This window comes from Ceratotherium simum, chromosome 1, assembly GCF_057802395.1.
Source record: "Ceratotherium simum simum isolate JZ-2026a chromosome 1, ASM5780239v1, whole genome shotgun sequence".
In the NCBI taxonomy this organism is placed as follows: Eukaryota; Metazoa; Chordata; class Mammalia; order Perissodactyla; family Rhinocerotidae; genus Ceratotherium; species Ceratotherium simum.
Window position 1 is genome coordinate 97,244,836 of NC_141900.1, and position 15,346 is coordinate 97,260,181.

Here is a 15,346-nt window from a genome sequence, read left to right on the forward strand (position 1 = left end):
AAAAGGACTTGTTAATTGACTAGACACAAGAGGCAATAGATAAGGAGGATTATGCTTTTTGCTAGTATAACTTCCCTGTTCCTGCTCCCTTCTGCTTATGAAAGTATTTTATTTCATTCAGCTACTCAGAGCTCCTTTATATCTGTTGGATTGGATGCTGCCCCATTTATGAATCTTTGAAGAAAGCCAACAAAAATCTTTAAAATTTACTCAGTTGAATTTTATTTTTTAACATGTTGTCCTCTTTCAGCAACCCGTTTTCTCTCAGCCCAGCCAAGCCCCATACCCTCAACTACAGGGGCAGAGGATGGCTTATGCCTTGTGTGGTCCCCTCAGTACCCTTCTCAGTGGCGGCTCCTGGCTGGAATGGCAGTCATGCATTTCTAATGATGGGCACTGGTCCAGACTGGGACCATGACCATCCAGTCTTATTCCTAACACTAGCTCACCAGAGGGGCTCCATTGAGCTTAGATCCTGAGGGACACATTGTGTTGAGTGATGTTGTCTTGTGTGACTGAGCAGAGAAGGAAGGGTATCCCTTGAAGGGGAAATGATCTGTCGCTGAGAAGGGGTCTTGGAAGGGAGGGAGATAGAGGGAGAATCTATGTAATGAGGAGGAAGGCTAATAGCAAAAGAACAGCTGTCAGAGGAATATCTCAGCCCAGTCCATTCAAATCCATCTTCTATCAGTATCTGTATAAGGTGTGAAAAGGGGAGGAGGAAATAGTCCCTGGAGCTGGGGAAACTGTCAGGACAATGATGTCACAGGCAAAACCACAACAAAGGCCGAGACCAGATCCCAGCCCCCTCCCCAGGGCATCCTAGTCAGACAGGCCACCACAGCCGTGACTCCACCATGGGCTACAGGCTGCTCTGCTGTGTGGCCCTCTGTTTCCTGGGAGCTGAGTCTTGACTTCAAATCGGCTGCCCTTGGACTTTAAGCCATTTTCCTGTGGCTGGAGCAAACTCTTCCTTCTGGACTTTGTCTGAATTTTGTCCCTTTCCCCCAACAGTCCCCAGGGACAGTGGAATTACTCAGATACCAAACACCTGGTCGTGGGAATGAACAATAAGAAGTCTTTGAAATGAGAACAACATCTGGGACATAATTCTATGTATTGGTATAAACAGAGTCCTCAGAAAGTACTGGAACTCATGTTTGTCTATAACTATAAGGAATTTGCTGAAAACAAGACAGTTCTAGGTTGTTTCTTACCTGAATGTCCAGACAGCTCCCTCTTGTACCTTCACATGGATGCCCTGGAGCCAGAAGACTCTGCCTTGTATTTCTCTGCTAGCAGCAAAGACAAGACACAGCTCTGCAGTGTCACCTTCTCCCTGTGCACAACCTCCTGGGTCCAGCCAGGAAGCTATGGGGACAACTAAGGCTCAGTTCAACATTTTCTGTAGGGCCCTAGACAGATGTCTCAGACCATAACACTGCTGTCAGTTCACTGGGTATGGCAACGCTCATTTCCATGCACAAACATCAGCAGCCTGTGGCCTGGCTTTGTCTTGAACAAGGCTGTGCCTACAGCTGAAAGTAGGACAGACATGAGCAAGTTGAAGTCGTTCCAAGTGTCTTCCAATCAGCTTGTGCCCCTGGGAAATCTTCCATGAGACACTTTATACTCTGGCCACAGCAGTCCTGCAATCCTCCTTCCAGTAAGTACATTTCTCTGACTTCTCCTTCCATCCAAGTTAGACCCTGGACCTCAGCCCTGATCCCAGCTCCAAACACGCTCAGAACTTTTTCAAAACACCTCCTTGTCTCATCAAGTGCTCTGCCTGCTCCTCCCACTGAGGACAATAGCCCCCTCATCCGGTTTGGAACATTGTTCTCTGGTTCACTCTCTCTGCTCCTTCAGGATCTCAGCTCCTCACTGGCTTCTCCTCCACTTGAGCTCTCACACCTTCAGACTTGATTCTTTTACCTTCTGTCTCTTTAATCCTAATTCCTCAGGGCTTCATGTCCTGCATTATCTTCAGAGTCTGAGGCCCTTGGATTGTTGCTCAATACAGACATTAAGTAGTGACAGCCTCGTGACATTTCAGAGCAGGACTCTGTACTTGGATCCTTCTTTGCTGAACCCCATATCTTCCCCCATTGCTCCTTGTAATGGCCCTCGGTCCTGCACAAGGGCTGAGCAGACCCCGTGTCCTTGGGTGGGTGTGCCCTGACACGAAAGCTCTCTCCTCTCCTTTGTGGAGGATGCTCCAGGGACAGTGGATGTTGCCAGAAAGACTAATGCTACCATCAGATCTCCACTGTGGGACCACGGGAGCTCAGAATTCCTCTCCTCTGTTTCTGATGACCAGAGGCCTGACCTAAGAGAGGCTTCGCTCCCGTCCTGACCCTGCCATGGATACCTGGCTCCTATGTTGGGTGGTTTATAGTCTGGAAGCAGGTGAATCCTTGGGGTTCATAGGAAATTATCATCTCTGAATTAACTAAAGGCAGTTAGTCCTAATCCATTCCCTTATTCAATCTTCAGCTTCTTTCTCCTCCAACAGGACACACAGAATCTGAAGTCCGCCAGACCCTGAACCACCAGGTCACAGAGATGGGACAGGAAGTGATGCTGAGGTGGAACCCATTTCTGGTCAGCTATAGCTATATTGGTGTAGATAAATCCTGGGGCAGAAAATGAAGTTTCTGATTTCCTTCTATAAGGAAAATCTCCCAGAGAAGTCTGAAATAGTCAAGGATTGATTCTCAGCTGAAAGTCCTGATGCATCATTCTCCACTCTGAAGATGCAACTCACAGAGCTGGGAGACTCAGCTGTCTATCTCTGTGCCAGCAGTGTAACCACAGCTTCACAAAGATGCTTCCAACCCGTGCACAAACCCTCATGTTTCTGCCTCTTTTCTAGCTACCAGCACCACTTTCTTGCCCAAGAGAAGGAAGTCTGATTGGGCTTGTTTTTCAGCTGTCTCCAAATAGACAAATGTCTGAAATCAAATTACCAAGGTGGGATATCTTGGGCAGGACTGGCCAGGAGCCATGGGATTTGCAGAATCTCTACAGACACCACAGGGTGTGACTCTGGGCTCCAGAGATGGGAGAGTTGTTGGTCAGAAAGTGACCACCAAGTGACTTATGTCTTTATCCCCTTTTGGTTATTGGATTTACTTTTGTTTTAGTAGCTTAGAATAAATAATTTTAACTCATAGGGTAGAGGATAATTACTGAGGAGGAGCTTCAGTATTTACATGAGAGTATAGAGGGTCTACAACAGCAAATCTCCAGAAGGACATGGAGCTTGGCAAAAGGGTCTACATATCAATGAGTCCTACCCAGCATGTAGTCAAAGCCAGAAGTACCTGATGACCTTCTTAGCATAGGGTTCTTCATTTGCAGAAATGATGTTAACCCACATGAGAATAAGCTAAGAGAATAACCATGGAGTCTGATACTGGGACACCGCTTCAAGGCCATCAGAGGTTTCAACCAGCAACAGAATCACCAGATTAAAGCTGGGAAGTGCAGGATCAGAATCCAGCAGTAAAAGTCACACAGCATCTAGAAGCAGAGCAGGACTGATTTTGGTAACCTCAACTTGACATGGGACAGCATATTAACTTCCTGGGTTTTGAATAACATCCCAGTGTTCTTGAAGAGTTGGAGTAGGGATCTTAGAGTGAAGACTTCAAAAGGATGAAAATAGATTTCCTCATATTAAATCAGGATGAACTCAAGCAATGAATGGGAGGAAAAAAAAGGATGTGAGCAGACTATATCAATTATAAACAGATGAAATATTCATTTATTCAGTTACTTTCATGCCAACACCACCGTCTTCAGGGTTGTAGAATGACTGATTTACTGAGAGGAGTTCCCACTCAGCTTTGCTAGGGACCAAATGATCTCATTTTACAGCAAAACAAATGAAATAATGGGTTTATGACCGTGGGATCCATTTTGTATGTGTGTGTGTGTACTGCATCTCTCAGAAATATCTGACCTTATAGAATGAAGAAATGACCTAATAAAAGCTTGGCTGAGGTGCCAGCTCTGAGATAACACTTGTGGGGCTGGGATGATATTCTCTAGGATGTGGTACGCATTGAACCAATAGCTAAAATATGAATCCAGGAGCCACGGGGATGAAGTAAGAATGGCATCCCTCTCATCATCACTCCCAGCGATCCAGTTGCAAATTTGTACTTACTTCTTCTGAATTTTTAGAGTCTACTTGATAAGAAGTTCTGATTCTTGAGGAGAGAGGGGAGGAGGGAATGGCTGCTTCCACTACAGGACATCATAAGGATTCCAATGAATATGAACTATGGCTGTGCCTGGTCATTTTGGTCTCCTCTTGCTGAGAAACAGCAGGTAAGAATGGAGGTATTGATCTTGGTTACCATGAGGTGATAGAGTTGCTGCTACACCATGACAGCAGGAAAAGGTTTACCTGGAATTCAGGGAACTAACTCAAGCATCTCTTGGTGCTTCAATTACTGGTGATAGTGACAATTTTGCAATTGCAACAATCATGGCCTGACAAAGTAAAGACATCTAAGGGCTCAGGGATTAAAGTCTGGGTCACCCCATCAAATAAACCATTAGACCATTGAAGTGCTGAGCAAAGTTGGAGGAAATCTAGAATTGGTGATGGAAGAAGATGATAAATATCAGTTATGTCCTTGAGTAATGTAATAGCAGCAGATCTGTAGCCCTAATCCTCTTACATTTGTACAGATTGCAGCTACCACCTTGAAGATGTGATTATTTGGACTTAAGGAAACAATGTAAGGAGTGGACTTTATCAAATGCTCTTATGTATCACCTCATATCCTTTTGGTCCAAATCATGTGTCTTGATTCCAGCCACAGCTATTTTATGCAGCTATTCCATGCAGATATTGACCCACTCTATACTGATTACATTTCATGTTAAATATGGACCATGTATCTAGCTTCCTTCCCAAAGTCTTTCGTTGCTGTGGCATAAGATACAGGAGTGGCCTGTTTGAAGCTTACACATGCACAACCCAGAATTGTCAGGGAGTTAATGCTCCATGGGACAACGTCAGTCAATGGAGGATGAGAACTAATAGATAAAGGTTTTTTTTGTTTTTTTTTTTGTCTCAGATGTCTTGGAAGGTTTTAGATTGATGGCGAGCTGTTTATCTATAATTATGGTCCAATTAATACAATTTCTTCTGTATTTTCCATCCTTTTTGTTTCTTACATGATTTGGTCTAGACATCTCCATCTGACTTATCTACCAGTTTACTTATTCTATTCAGTTGTATCTATTCTGCTTTTAAACCGTTTTTAAAATCTTAATCGTAGGTATTTTTATATTTTTATTGTAGAAATTCATTTAAATATTTGCTACAATTTCCAGTTGTCTGGTAAAATCCTCTATTTTGTCATCTACTTTGTTGAATATATTAACAACAGTTATTTTAATGTCAGTGTCTGATAACTCTAGTATCTGAATCCCTTTTGGGTCTATTTCTTTTGTCTGTTTTCTCTTCTTGGTTTTCAGCCATGTGGTCTTGTTTCCTCACACACTAGATAATTTACGTTTGAAAGCTGAATATTGTCTATGAAAAAGCATAGACATAATTTGAAATTCTGAATGATTTATCTTCTTGTAGAGAGGATTCCTTTTTACTTATGCTAAGAAATTGTGGCAGAGGCAAGTCATCTTAATCTAGTTGTTAATTGAGCTGGATTCAAGCTGAGCTTCAGTCTTTTTGATTGCTGTTCATTTTTTCTCCTAGTGTGTAGTCATTTAGGCTCCAAACTAAATGTCTGGAGTTTTTTTTAACAGCTTTATTAAAATATTGCTTGTATAACATAATATTCACCCATTTCAAGTGTACAACTCAATGAGATTAAATCATTTTACGCAATTGTGAACCTATTACCATGATCCAATTCTAAAACATTTCCATCCCCATAAAAAGTTCCTTTGTGCTGATTTTCAATCAGTTCCTATTCCTCCCGCCAGCCCCAAGGGCTGGGATCTTCAAGAGAATCCTTTCCTATTCAGTGGTGACTGAATACAAATGTTGTTCCCCGGGCCAGTAAGGTGATATGAGTTCCTCTAATCTCCTCACCCTCTCAGTGTTCTCTTTCTTCTCAACTTGTTAACCACTGTTAGTAAATTAGCAATAACTCTAGGGGGAAAATGGTTTGTCACATTTATCCTTTCTCTGTGGGATGCTGATTTCTTAAGTCCTTACTGTCTCAGTAGCTCCCAGTGCCTTTAAATATATATCTTTTATATTTTAATGAGCTTTTCCAGTTGTTTTAGTGCAAGTGTTGTTCTCTAGCTATTCAGTCTACTAACTTTGAAAGCCAGTTTTTATATTTTGTTAAGGTAGGGTATATGTGAGTATGTTTTTGTCACCTTTATTAAAGTATACTTACTATACAAAAATTGCACATATTTAATGTCTACATTTTGACGAGTTTGGACATATGCATTCACACAGATACTATCCCCACAATCAAGGTAATAAACATATCCATCACTCCCAAAAGATTTTTGGAGTCCCTTTGGTTGTGTGTGTGTGGTGAGAACACTTAGCCTGAGATCTACCCTCTTAACAAGTTTTTAAGTGCAACACCTTACTATTAACTATAGACACTCTGTGGCACAGAAGATCTCTAGAATTTATACATCTTGTGTAATTGTAACTATATCCATTGAGTTTGTATTTTGGGTGGAAGTAGATTGAAGAGAGGGAAGAGTGGAGCCTCCTGACACTTGTTTTAGTAACCCCCTGTTAATCCCACTGTTTAACCTTTTATCTCTGAATCTTTGGCTTTATAGGTCTCTGGGATATCTTCCCTGAATTCCCGCATGAGGGAACAGGCCGTCCCCAGGTTCTTCCAAAATGCAGGACTACTGAATTTCTGTAGTTTTAAATCTTTATTCTATCAGTGCTTTTTAACGGGGGCTCAAGCTGGCATTTGGGAGAACATTTCTATTCTGAATGTGGTTTTCCTATGTCTCCAATGAAGTTTAGAACCTCACCAATAACTGTGATAATCAGAACACCCCACACATTTACAAATGTACACAAAATTTATGGCATATACAATTTCTGGCTGAGAACAACTAAAACACTTCATTCTTTGCAAATTCTATAAGTCTGATATTTCCTCCCAAAATTATTAACCATCAGAGAGAGACTATTCAATAGTGATATTTCAATGTCAGTCCCTGGGCTTAATATTCCTGGGTTTCAGAGTCTCCTGGGAGTGCCTATGAAACCCATAGATTACTCCTTGGCATGAGCCTTAGATAGCATGTCTTGCCCAACCAAACAGGCTGAGTGGGAAAGAGAGTTCCAGGTGAGTCTTGGGTCTGCTCTGAGACCAAGGATCTTCCTTTCCTGTGAAAGTTGCTTCTAAGGCTGAGGGTGCTTTCACAGACAATGATATCAATATTCCAACATCCTTCAGGAGGGACCCTTTCTTCCTGATGACAAGAAGCATGAGCCTGGTATCCCCATTTCTGCCCTGCCCAGGTGTGGGCCCAGGTCCTCAGCTGTGTGTCTATTGAGGAATCAGTCTGAGATGGGAGGGCCAGGAGCAAATTACAACTGTCCGACTGTCCATCCCTATCTCTGAGACCTCTACCACCTTGCTGTCCTTTGTGCACGGCGGGAACTGAGTCCTGGCACCACTGATCCTTTGGCCACAAGGAAGAACTGTGACTCTGAGATTCAGGGAGCTCTGAGGGAGGGTTGAGAGAACTCCCTGGATGGGAGAGGGTTAAGAGAAAGTCTGGGTTTGTTTGCAGCACAGGAGAATGTGGTTTGCAGAAGCTGAGTCAGTGCTGAAATGTGAAGGATTAAATATAGACCACTTGCTCTGCGTTGATCTGCAGGTGGTGTTGTCCCAGCAAAGAGCCTGGACTGCCAGACTTGTTGCAGGTGAGCCTGCATGGGGTTAGAAAGGGGAGGGGTTTGAGGTGTGGAAGGTAGGAGCCCACAGGCAGGTGCAGGTGGAAAACTCCTTCCTGAGAGGAACAGGGGAGGCTCTGGGTCTGGGCCTCAGCCTCAGCTCACCCAGTGCATTGGAGCAGAGCGCTGCTGTGATGTGAACTCCTGGGGCTCAGGCAATGAGCCTGGAGGGCCAGAGCTTCCTTGGGGATCTTGCAGAGATAGTAATAACCCAGGGACATCTACCTACCAGGCCAAAGGAGACCTAGAGCTCCATTCCCTCACCCCAGAGTATCTAGGAGTTAAGCTAGAAAGGGTTTTATTCTTGTCCCTCTGCTGGTGTCCTCTGAATTCTTAGAGCAGGAGAGTTCTGAGCAATGATAGGAAAATCCGCTTCTGGGTTTGATGAAACAGTTCTAGGAAACTCTGCAACAGACTTCCTCCTGGACTCTATCTCCAACTTTTATCTCTGTCTCCAATGACCCACGGAAGCTAGAAATGTCCAGTCACAAAAACACGTGATATCAAAACACCTAGAGAGAGAAAAGACAGACATCAGAATGCAGATCTGAAACATGACTTTTCATTTTGTTTTCACCAAAGGCTCCTGTTTCACCTCTTTAAAAAAAAAAAATTGGAATTTCCTTTGCTTCTTTGAAACCCAAGAATGGCACAAAATTACATTTTATGTATTTCTGGTTGTCTGAAGTAGGAGGATGCTTCACAATATAGACATATTCTACCAAACAGTGAAAGTCTGGCTTGACAAATAGTTTACAAGGAAACTGTTAGCCAGTCAGTGATGGTTAATTTTGCAGTTCATCTTAGACTGGAACAGACGAATCTACTAAAGATAGTCAACTCATTTGTCTGTGCTCATATCTAAATTTCTTAATCTTCTGTATCATGAGCCACTTCCAAAATTTGTTGAAAGTTACAAACAGAAAGTGCAGAAATACACACTTTTAAGCTTAATATTGAATATTCCACATGACTAATTTTAACTAAAGGCTTGGAAATTCAGGGTCCCCTAGACCTTCCCCACTCCCATCCCCACAAAACATCTATAGCTTCTTCCAAAGAACACAAATAAGGTGACATAGAATCATTTACAAAAGTTAACAAATAATGCCTGTGCATCATGGTATTGCATTAAATTTTTGTTAGTGTTTCTTGCATTACTTTCAGATGACTTTAAACATTTAGGATCCATATAATAAAAGGAATAATAAATGTAAATATTTTAAGCGGATAGATGAGACTTCAATAGCTAAATGGGCAAAGAGCATGAACTGATCATTTGTAAAGCTGGAGGACTAATGACCTGTAGCAGAATGTTGCGTCTGGTTTTGATCTAGATTTTTATTTGGAAAATCGATGGCCATTGGTTCACCTGTAGCATATGACTCCAAGCGTTGAAGTGAATGTTGAATTTTGTATTTTTTTCAGAAAGAAAGGGGATTTTTTTTCAAAGTCAGAGCCACCAGTAACTAGTAGCCTGCTGAGCAGAATGGAAGGCAGATCATGGCCCTTGTGCCCTTGCAGACCTGAGAGACCAATTTTGAGCACCAGCACAAGTGAGGAGAGACAGAATATGATGAAACTGAGATCTTCATGGGAATCTGTGTTCAGGGAACTAAACTTGACAGAATTGGGCACAAGAGAGTTTCCGTCTGTCCCATTCTGCCAGAGCACACAGCCTCATTTCCCCTGCCCTGAGTTCTTAGGGAGCTGGTGGAAGGAGACAGCTCTGCCAGGTGGAACTGTGCTCTTGCTGAAGTCACACAAAGTAGAGGCAGTGATGGAGGTTTTGTTTCTAGAATGAGAGGAAGATTTCACTTTTAAAACATACCAACACACACACCTGTTTCCACTAATACCCAAACTTTAGGTAATAGTCAGAATAACAGAAGGAGTTTAAATCTTGGACAGCCACAAATATGACCAATGTCCAAAATCCATATCCTCATATCATGCAGCCTTTTCTCCTTTGTTCTAGCTCTTCTCCAGGCTTCTGCTTCATCCCACTGGTCCTGTGACTCTCCACCTTTCTGTGGATGAAGTTATCTCTATGCTAAAATTATTGCATTTTTCTTCATTATTTACTTTCCTCCTGCGATTGACCCCTGGCGCTTCCCAGGCATTCCAGCCTCAGCCCTGTGTTCTTCTGTAGAGGCTGCCGCTTCTCAAGTTTAGCCAGGTCTGTCAGAAAAGAAGGTGTGAAGAATCCATTTCTTTGTTCCATTCTATCCTTTGGGAAATTCTTGATAGACAAGGAAAAAAATCTTGTTTTCCAACTCTCCTGTGAAAAATATAAAACAATCAGAACTAATGTTACCTCATGCGAGGCAAGTGTCTTCGTATCAGTTTCATCCTAGTCTCTCTTTGGATGATGTGTACCTGATTATTCAAGAGGATTTGCATACAACAATAAAGTAAATAATTGATGTGAAATCTACTCTTTAAGAAGGGTTACTTCTTTATATGCTCAGAATCACTATTATATGTAGCCTTGTGTCAGTTTTGTTTTTTACTATTTCCTTCTATACTTCCTTCCTCCCAACTTCCTCCCTCCCACCCTCCCTATGTTCCTTTCTTTGAAAAGTTTCCTGTGTAAGCTGTGTAGTACAAAGAGGTAGGTACTTGGGACACTGGATGCATAAGACCCACTAGCTCAGCAAACATCTAGGAGTGCCCCTGGTTAGGATCATACAATTTTATACTGGCCAGAGACTTGGAAATTATTTGTTTCAGTCCATCATTTAATAGATGAGGACATGGGAAGCCCAATAAAAGACAGTGTTTGTGTTAATCATGAGTATATTCCTAATCTCCATATAACATGTATTTTGTATTTCTGGTCTAGGGTAATCTGTGAATTTCTTCTTGTACCTATCAGAATATAAGTAACACAAGAGTGAGAATATTGTCTTACTCATGCTTTGCACTAAGTAGCCATTCAATGACTGCAAACAATAAAGCATGCTAGGAATTCCAGGAAGGAAGGTGGTCGTCTCTGTTTGGTCACTACTGCATCCCCAGTGCTTGTTCTGTGTTCAGTAAAAACAAATGAACCATCTGGAGCCGTCTTTGAAGGGGTTTCACCAACAGTTGACAGTTCCTGTTGACACACATTGTGCATGTGTGTGTGCGTGTGCTTGAGAATGTGTGTGGCAGTTGTGGCTCCCTGGTCATACTCCTGGTCCTTGCTGACTTGAATTTACTAAGGGCTGAGGCCAGGCCCAGGAGGGCACTGAGATCTGAGAACTGCCCCGTGCTGACCACTAGGAGGAGCTGCGGCCCAAACAAAACCCTGATGCTGGTGGAGGAGGGGACGGACTCCTGGAAGGAAAAAGGAGACCTTGCTCCTCAACAGGGGGGAGATCCAGCAAGGTCTGGAGACACTTTGGGTTGTCACAACTGGGAGAGGGGGGTTCTACTGGCATGTAGTGGGTAGAGACTAAGAATGCTGCTAAGCATCCTACAGCCCCCACAGCAAAGAATAATCCAGCAGGACGTGTCAACAGGGCCCAGGTTGAGAAACCCTGGGCTAGGCATTGAGTTGTAAACTTTGTACCAAAAGAGAAGGTGACCTGTAGTCACTTCAAGGGCAGTAAAATTATCTGCTTACACTCTCCACAACTGCCTTGCTATGATTCACTCCTACAACCTCTTTGCTATCACATGTGACTTCTTATTCCCTAGGAGCCTCCTATCCCCACAGGGCTCTACCTCTGGGACAGAGGAGAAAATCACAGGGAGCAGGGCTGCAGTTCATCCCCTCAGGGATTCATCATGCTCCTAGCTAACATCGGTTCATGCAATTTAAGTGGTCTGCAGCTAGTTCTCTGAGGAGACCTCACAGCAATCGCTTGCTCACAACTGAAATAGTCAGGGGGCCACTGACCCTAAACCACATTCAAGGGAGCCAGGATGTGAGTGGGATGGCCCTGCATTATTGTGAAGGAGAAGCAGAAGATGTAGAGAAGTGACTCTGAGGGAGGAGCCCAAAGGGAGGAAGGGGGAGGTGGCCAGATCCTGGGGCAGGGAAAGAGGAAAGAGGCAGCTGCTGGAACAAGAATGACCCTCAGAGAAGCATCCTTGAGCCTGCCAATGGGGAAATCCTTCTAGCCTGTGACATCACAGGCCAATCATCTGTCGGGGCCCTGGAGCGCTGCAGTTGGGTCTTTGTACCACCGAGACCAGAATCCTGCGCTAGGGTTTGGCCTGGTCAGCGCTGACTCCACATGGGCTCCAGGCTCCTCTGCTGTGTGGCCCTCTGCCTCCTGGGAGCAGGTGAGTCCTGGGCCCTGGTGCACAATCCCACTTTGAGTCTCTAAGCCTGTTCATCACGCCTCCAGCAACAGGGTACATCCTGGGACTTGTCTGAATTCTACCTCTTTCCTTCTCAGGCCCCTCGGACACGGTGGTTTCCCAGACTCCCAAATACCTCGTCACACGGGTGGGAAATAAGATGTCCCTAAAATGTGAACAAAATCTGAGCCATAATGCCATGTACTGGTATAAGCAAGACTCCAAGCAATTGCTGAAAATCATGTTTTCCTACAGTAATAAGGAAGTCATTGTAAACGAAACAATTCCAATTCGTTTCTCACCTGAATCTCCTGACAATGCTCATTTAAACCTTCATGTCGACTCCCTGGAGCCCGGCGACTCCGCTGTGTATTTCTGTGCCAGCAGCAAAGACACAGCCCTGCAAAGTCACTGCCTCCCTGTGCACAAACCCCCTGGCCCAGCCAGGAAGCTGTGGGGACAACATGTTCACCCGATCCTGAGGCTCCAATCACCCCATGAGACATCTGGCTTGAGTTTCAGTGTGTAGCACAGCCTGTCAGTGCACCCATGGGGCAGTTCTAAGATATATGCATATAGAAGCCTTACAGAATTCTGCTCATCAGCTAGAGCAGGGGTTCACAGTAAATTCACTAAAGCACTCCAGGCTCCACAAACAAGAAAGGGCCCTGTCCCACGCACTGAAGATCTTAACTGATGGAAGAAGCCATTCCTTGCCTTTCTCTGCTGCACATATTGGTACATAGTGTACATAACATTATGACTGAAAACACACTATTCACTGAAAATATTTGATGAGAAAAATCCTAAAGGAAGATGAGGTGAATAAAAAAGTTTCTAAGACAAAGAGAAATCCAGATTATCAATGAGTTCACTGCTTATAGAAAACTATTTGTAGAAGCATGAAAGTCCATGGCGACAGATAAACTAGAAAGAAAGGGTGGGGAGAAGCATCGGTGGAGGGAGCAAGTGCATTGCAGACTCCCTGCCTTTAAGAAGGATACCAGGGTGATACTTGCCAATTCTGATTGAATGTCATCTTTGAAGCCTCCTCAAGAACAGGCAGTACCAGATGAGGGAGGATATTATGACACATGGAAAGGACTTTGGACGCAAATCTCTAGGCAGTAGCTAGCCATCGGTCCTACCTTAAGTGAGATAACATCATCAAATTCCTATTTTTTTACAATAACACCGGTAGCAGTCTGGATCAGAGGGAGATAGATTTTGGGTGGAATCTCTCTAGGAGATTGCTAAAGTGTTCTCCATGAAAGGTTAGAAAAGGGTCTGTGTGGGGCACTGTGGATGGTGTAGCGCAGAGGCTCTGGATTCTGTCATCTTCTTCTAAGGAGTGTGAGGTTGATTCTGGCAGGTTTGAACGTGGGATTTGCTGGGATCTGTTTCAGTTGTGCCCTCCCTCTAAGGGAGCCCCAGCACGTGGTCATGATTATAGGGCATAGCCTTTTGGAGTGTCAGTGGGAATCACAGCACCATCTCCAGCGTCCCTCATTCTAACCGGCCCTGACTGCCAGTGTCTTCTAGCCGAGTGTCTGCTGAAATCTCCGCTCAGCTCTCCAGCCTTCCAGACCCTGTTCTCTGCTTACCTTCTGGTGTCCCACCCTGTGCATACATTGGGAATTGTTCTCAGGGTGACCAAGCCTTTCACTTTCACTCATTGTTTGAGGTTTCAGTTTAAAGTCCTTTGTTTTTTTTTAGTCCTTGGAATTTTGCTTACTTATTGGGAGCCAAACAATGCAATAAAATTTCATTTATTCATATTATTGCGGTTTTATTGGAGAAGAGCCAGAGTGTCTTCTTGCTCCAGGGGATGTCCAGCATAGTAATTTTAATAGTAACACTGCTAGCCTTTTAATTAAGGTTAATGTTCGGTTCTTATCTAAGAATGGAATGTCTCCAATAGTAGCGTATTGCAGGTCCATCACGCATGTAACTTGTTTAGCGGGAGAATATCCAGCTCCCTTTGCTTAAATTCTAACCCATATACCTTTACATTTTTTTGTTTTATGGGCCATACTGAATATCTGATAAAATTTCTTACATTCAGAAAATGATAATATTTTCCTTCTGACCCAGCACATCCCTGGGTTAAAAAAATTTTAATTATCAACTCTTGACCTAAAGCATGAGTAACTACACTCCCTACCCCCAACATAGATTTACATTGATTCTTGTTATTCCAGTTTGGTACCAAGTACCTAAAATAATAATAATACTTAAATGGTAAATATCAATTGGCAATTATAGATCACTTCATTTTTGTCTTTATTCATATCTTCAAATTTTCTAAAATGAAAACTCAGTAGTGGCATAACAGTACATTTTAATAAAACAGATGCAATTCCAGTAATTAAATGGACAAAAAGCATAAACAGATATTTTATATTGTGAAGTAGAAATGACTCATTGTAGGTCATCCTAGCTGGTCCCAAATGGGAAAGCTCTCTGTAGAAGTGATGGGCGTGGTTTGGTTTCTAACAGTTTAGAAATGGACAGGGCTTTGGAGATCATTTCACGTCAGTTCCCCTGCTGTAACAGTTGAGGAAATAGTGTCACCTATATGAAGTCATTAAACACTGAAATACGGAATACATTTCTTAAACTTCATATAGGACACATTTTACTCTCTAGTGTCATCTGTGAGTACGTTACAAACTGGCTTATAAGTGGCTGTGATAATATCTGTTTTGCTCTTGACTAAGAATCTAGACATAGCCAATCTCTGTTGAGTAAAAGTTGAGTGTCCTAGGTGTGTGGACGAGCGGTTTGTTGCCAATTCTTTTGCTTCTTTCCTCTTCACACTTCCCTAGAGTTTCATGCCCATCACAGCTGCCCCCAGTCTCTGGAATGAGGGATAGATCTAGATTGCTGACCCTGGGCTGCTAAGAGGCCTGGAATCTGGGAAATGTGAGGCTTTGACCACAAGGAGGAGCTGTGGCTCTGTTGAAACCTCTGAGGCTCAGGGAGGAGTCAGGGCTGGGAGTGAATGGAAGGATGGGGCAGGAAGGAGGTGAGGGTATAGTGGCTACATCTTTTTATCAGTTCGGAGCATCAGTTAGACATCTCAAAATTCTAAAGTCATTTACAAATTTTTCCCTTTGT

General features: G+C 43.3%; 1 gene segment (V, D, J or C); it reads left to right on the forward strand.

The window, feature by feature from the left end:
* Positions 1-12,159: 12,159 nt before the first annotated feature.
* On the forward strand, positions 12,160-12,755 carry LOC101404461 (T cell receptor beta variable 3-1-like). The segment is given in 2 exon segments: positions 12,160-12,208; positions 12,325-12,755. Coding segments are annotated over 2 exon segments (480 nt in total).
* Positions 12,756-15,346: the final 2,591 nt, after the last annotated feature.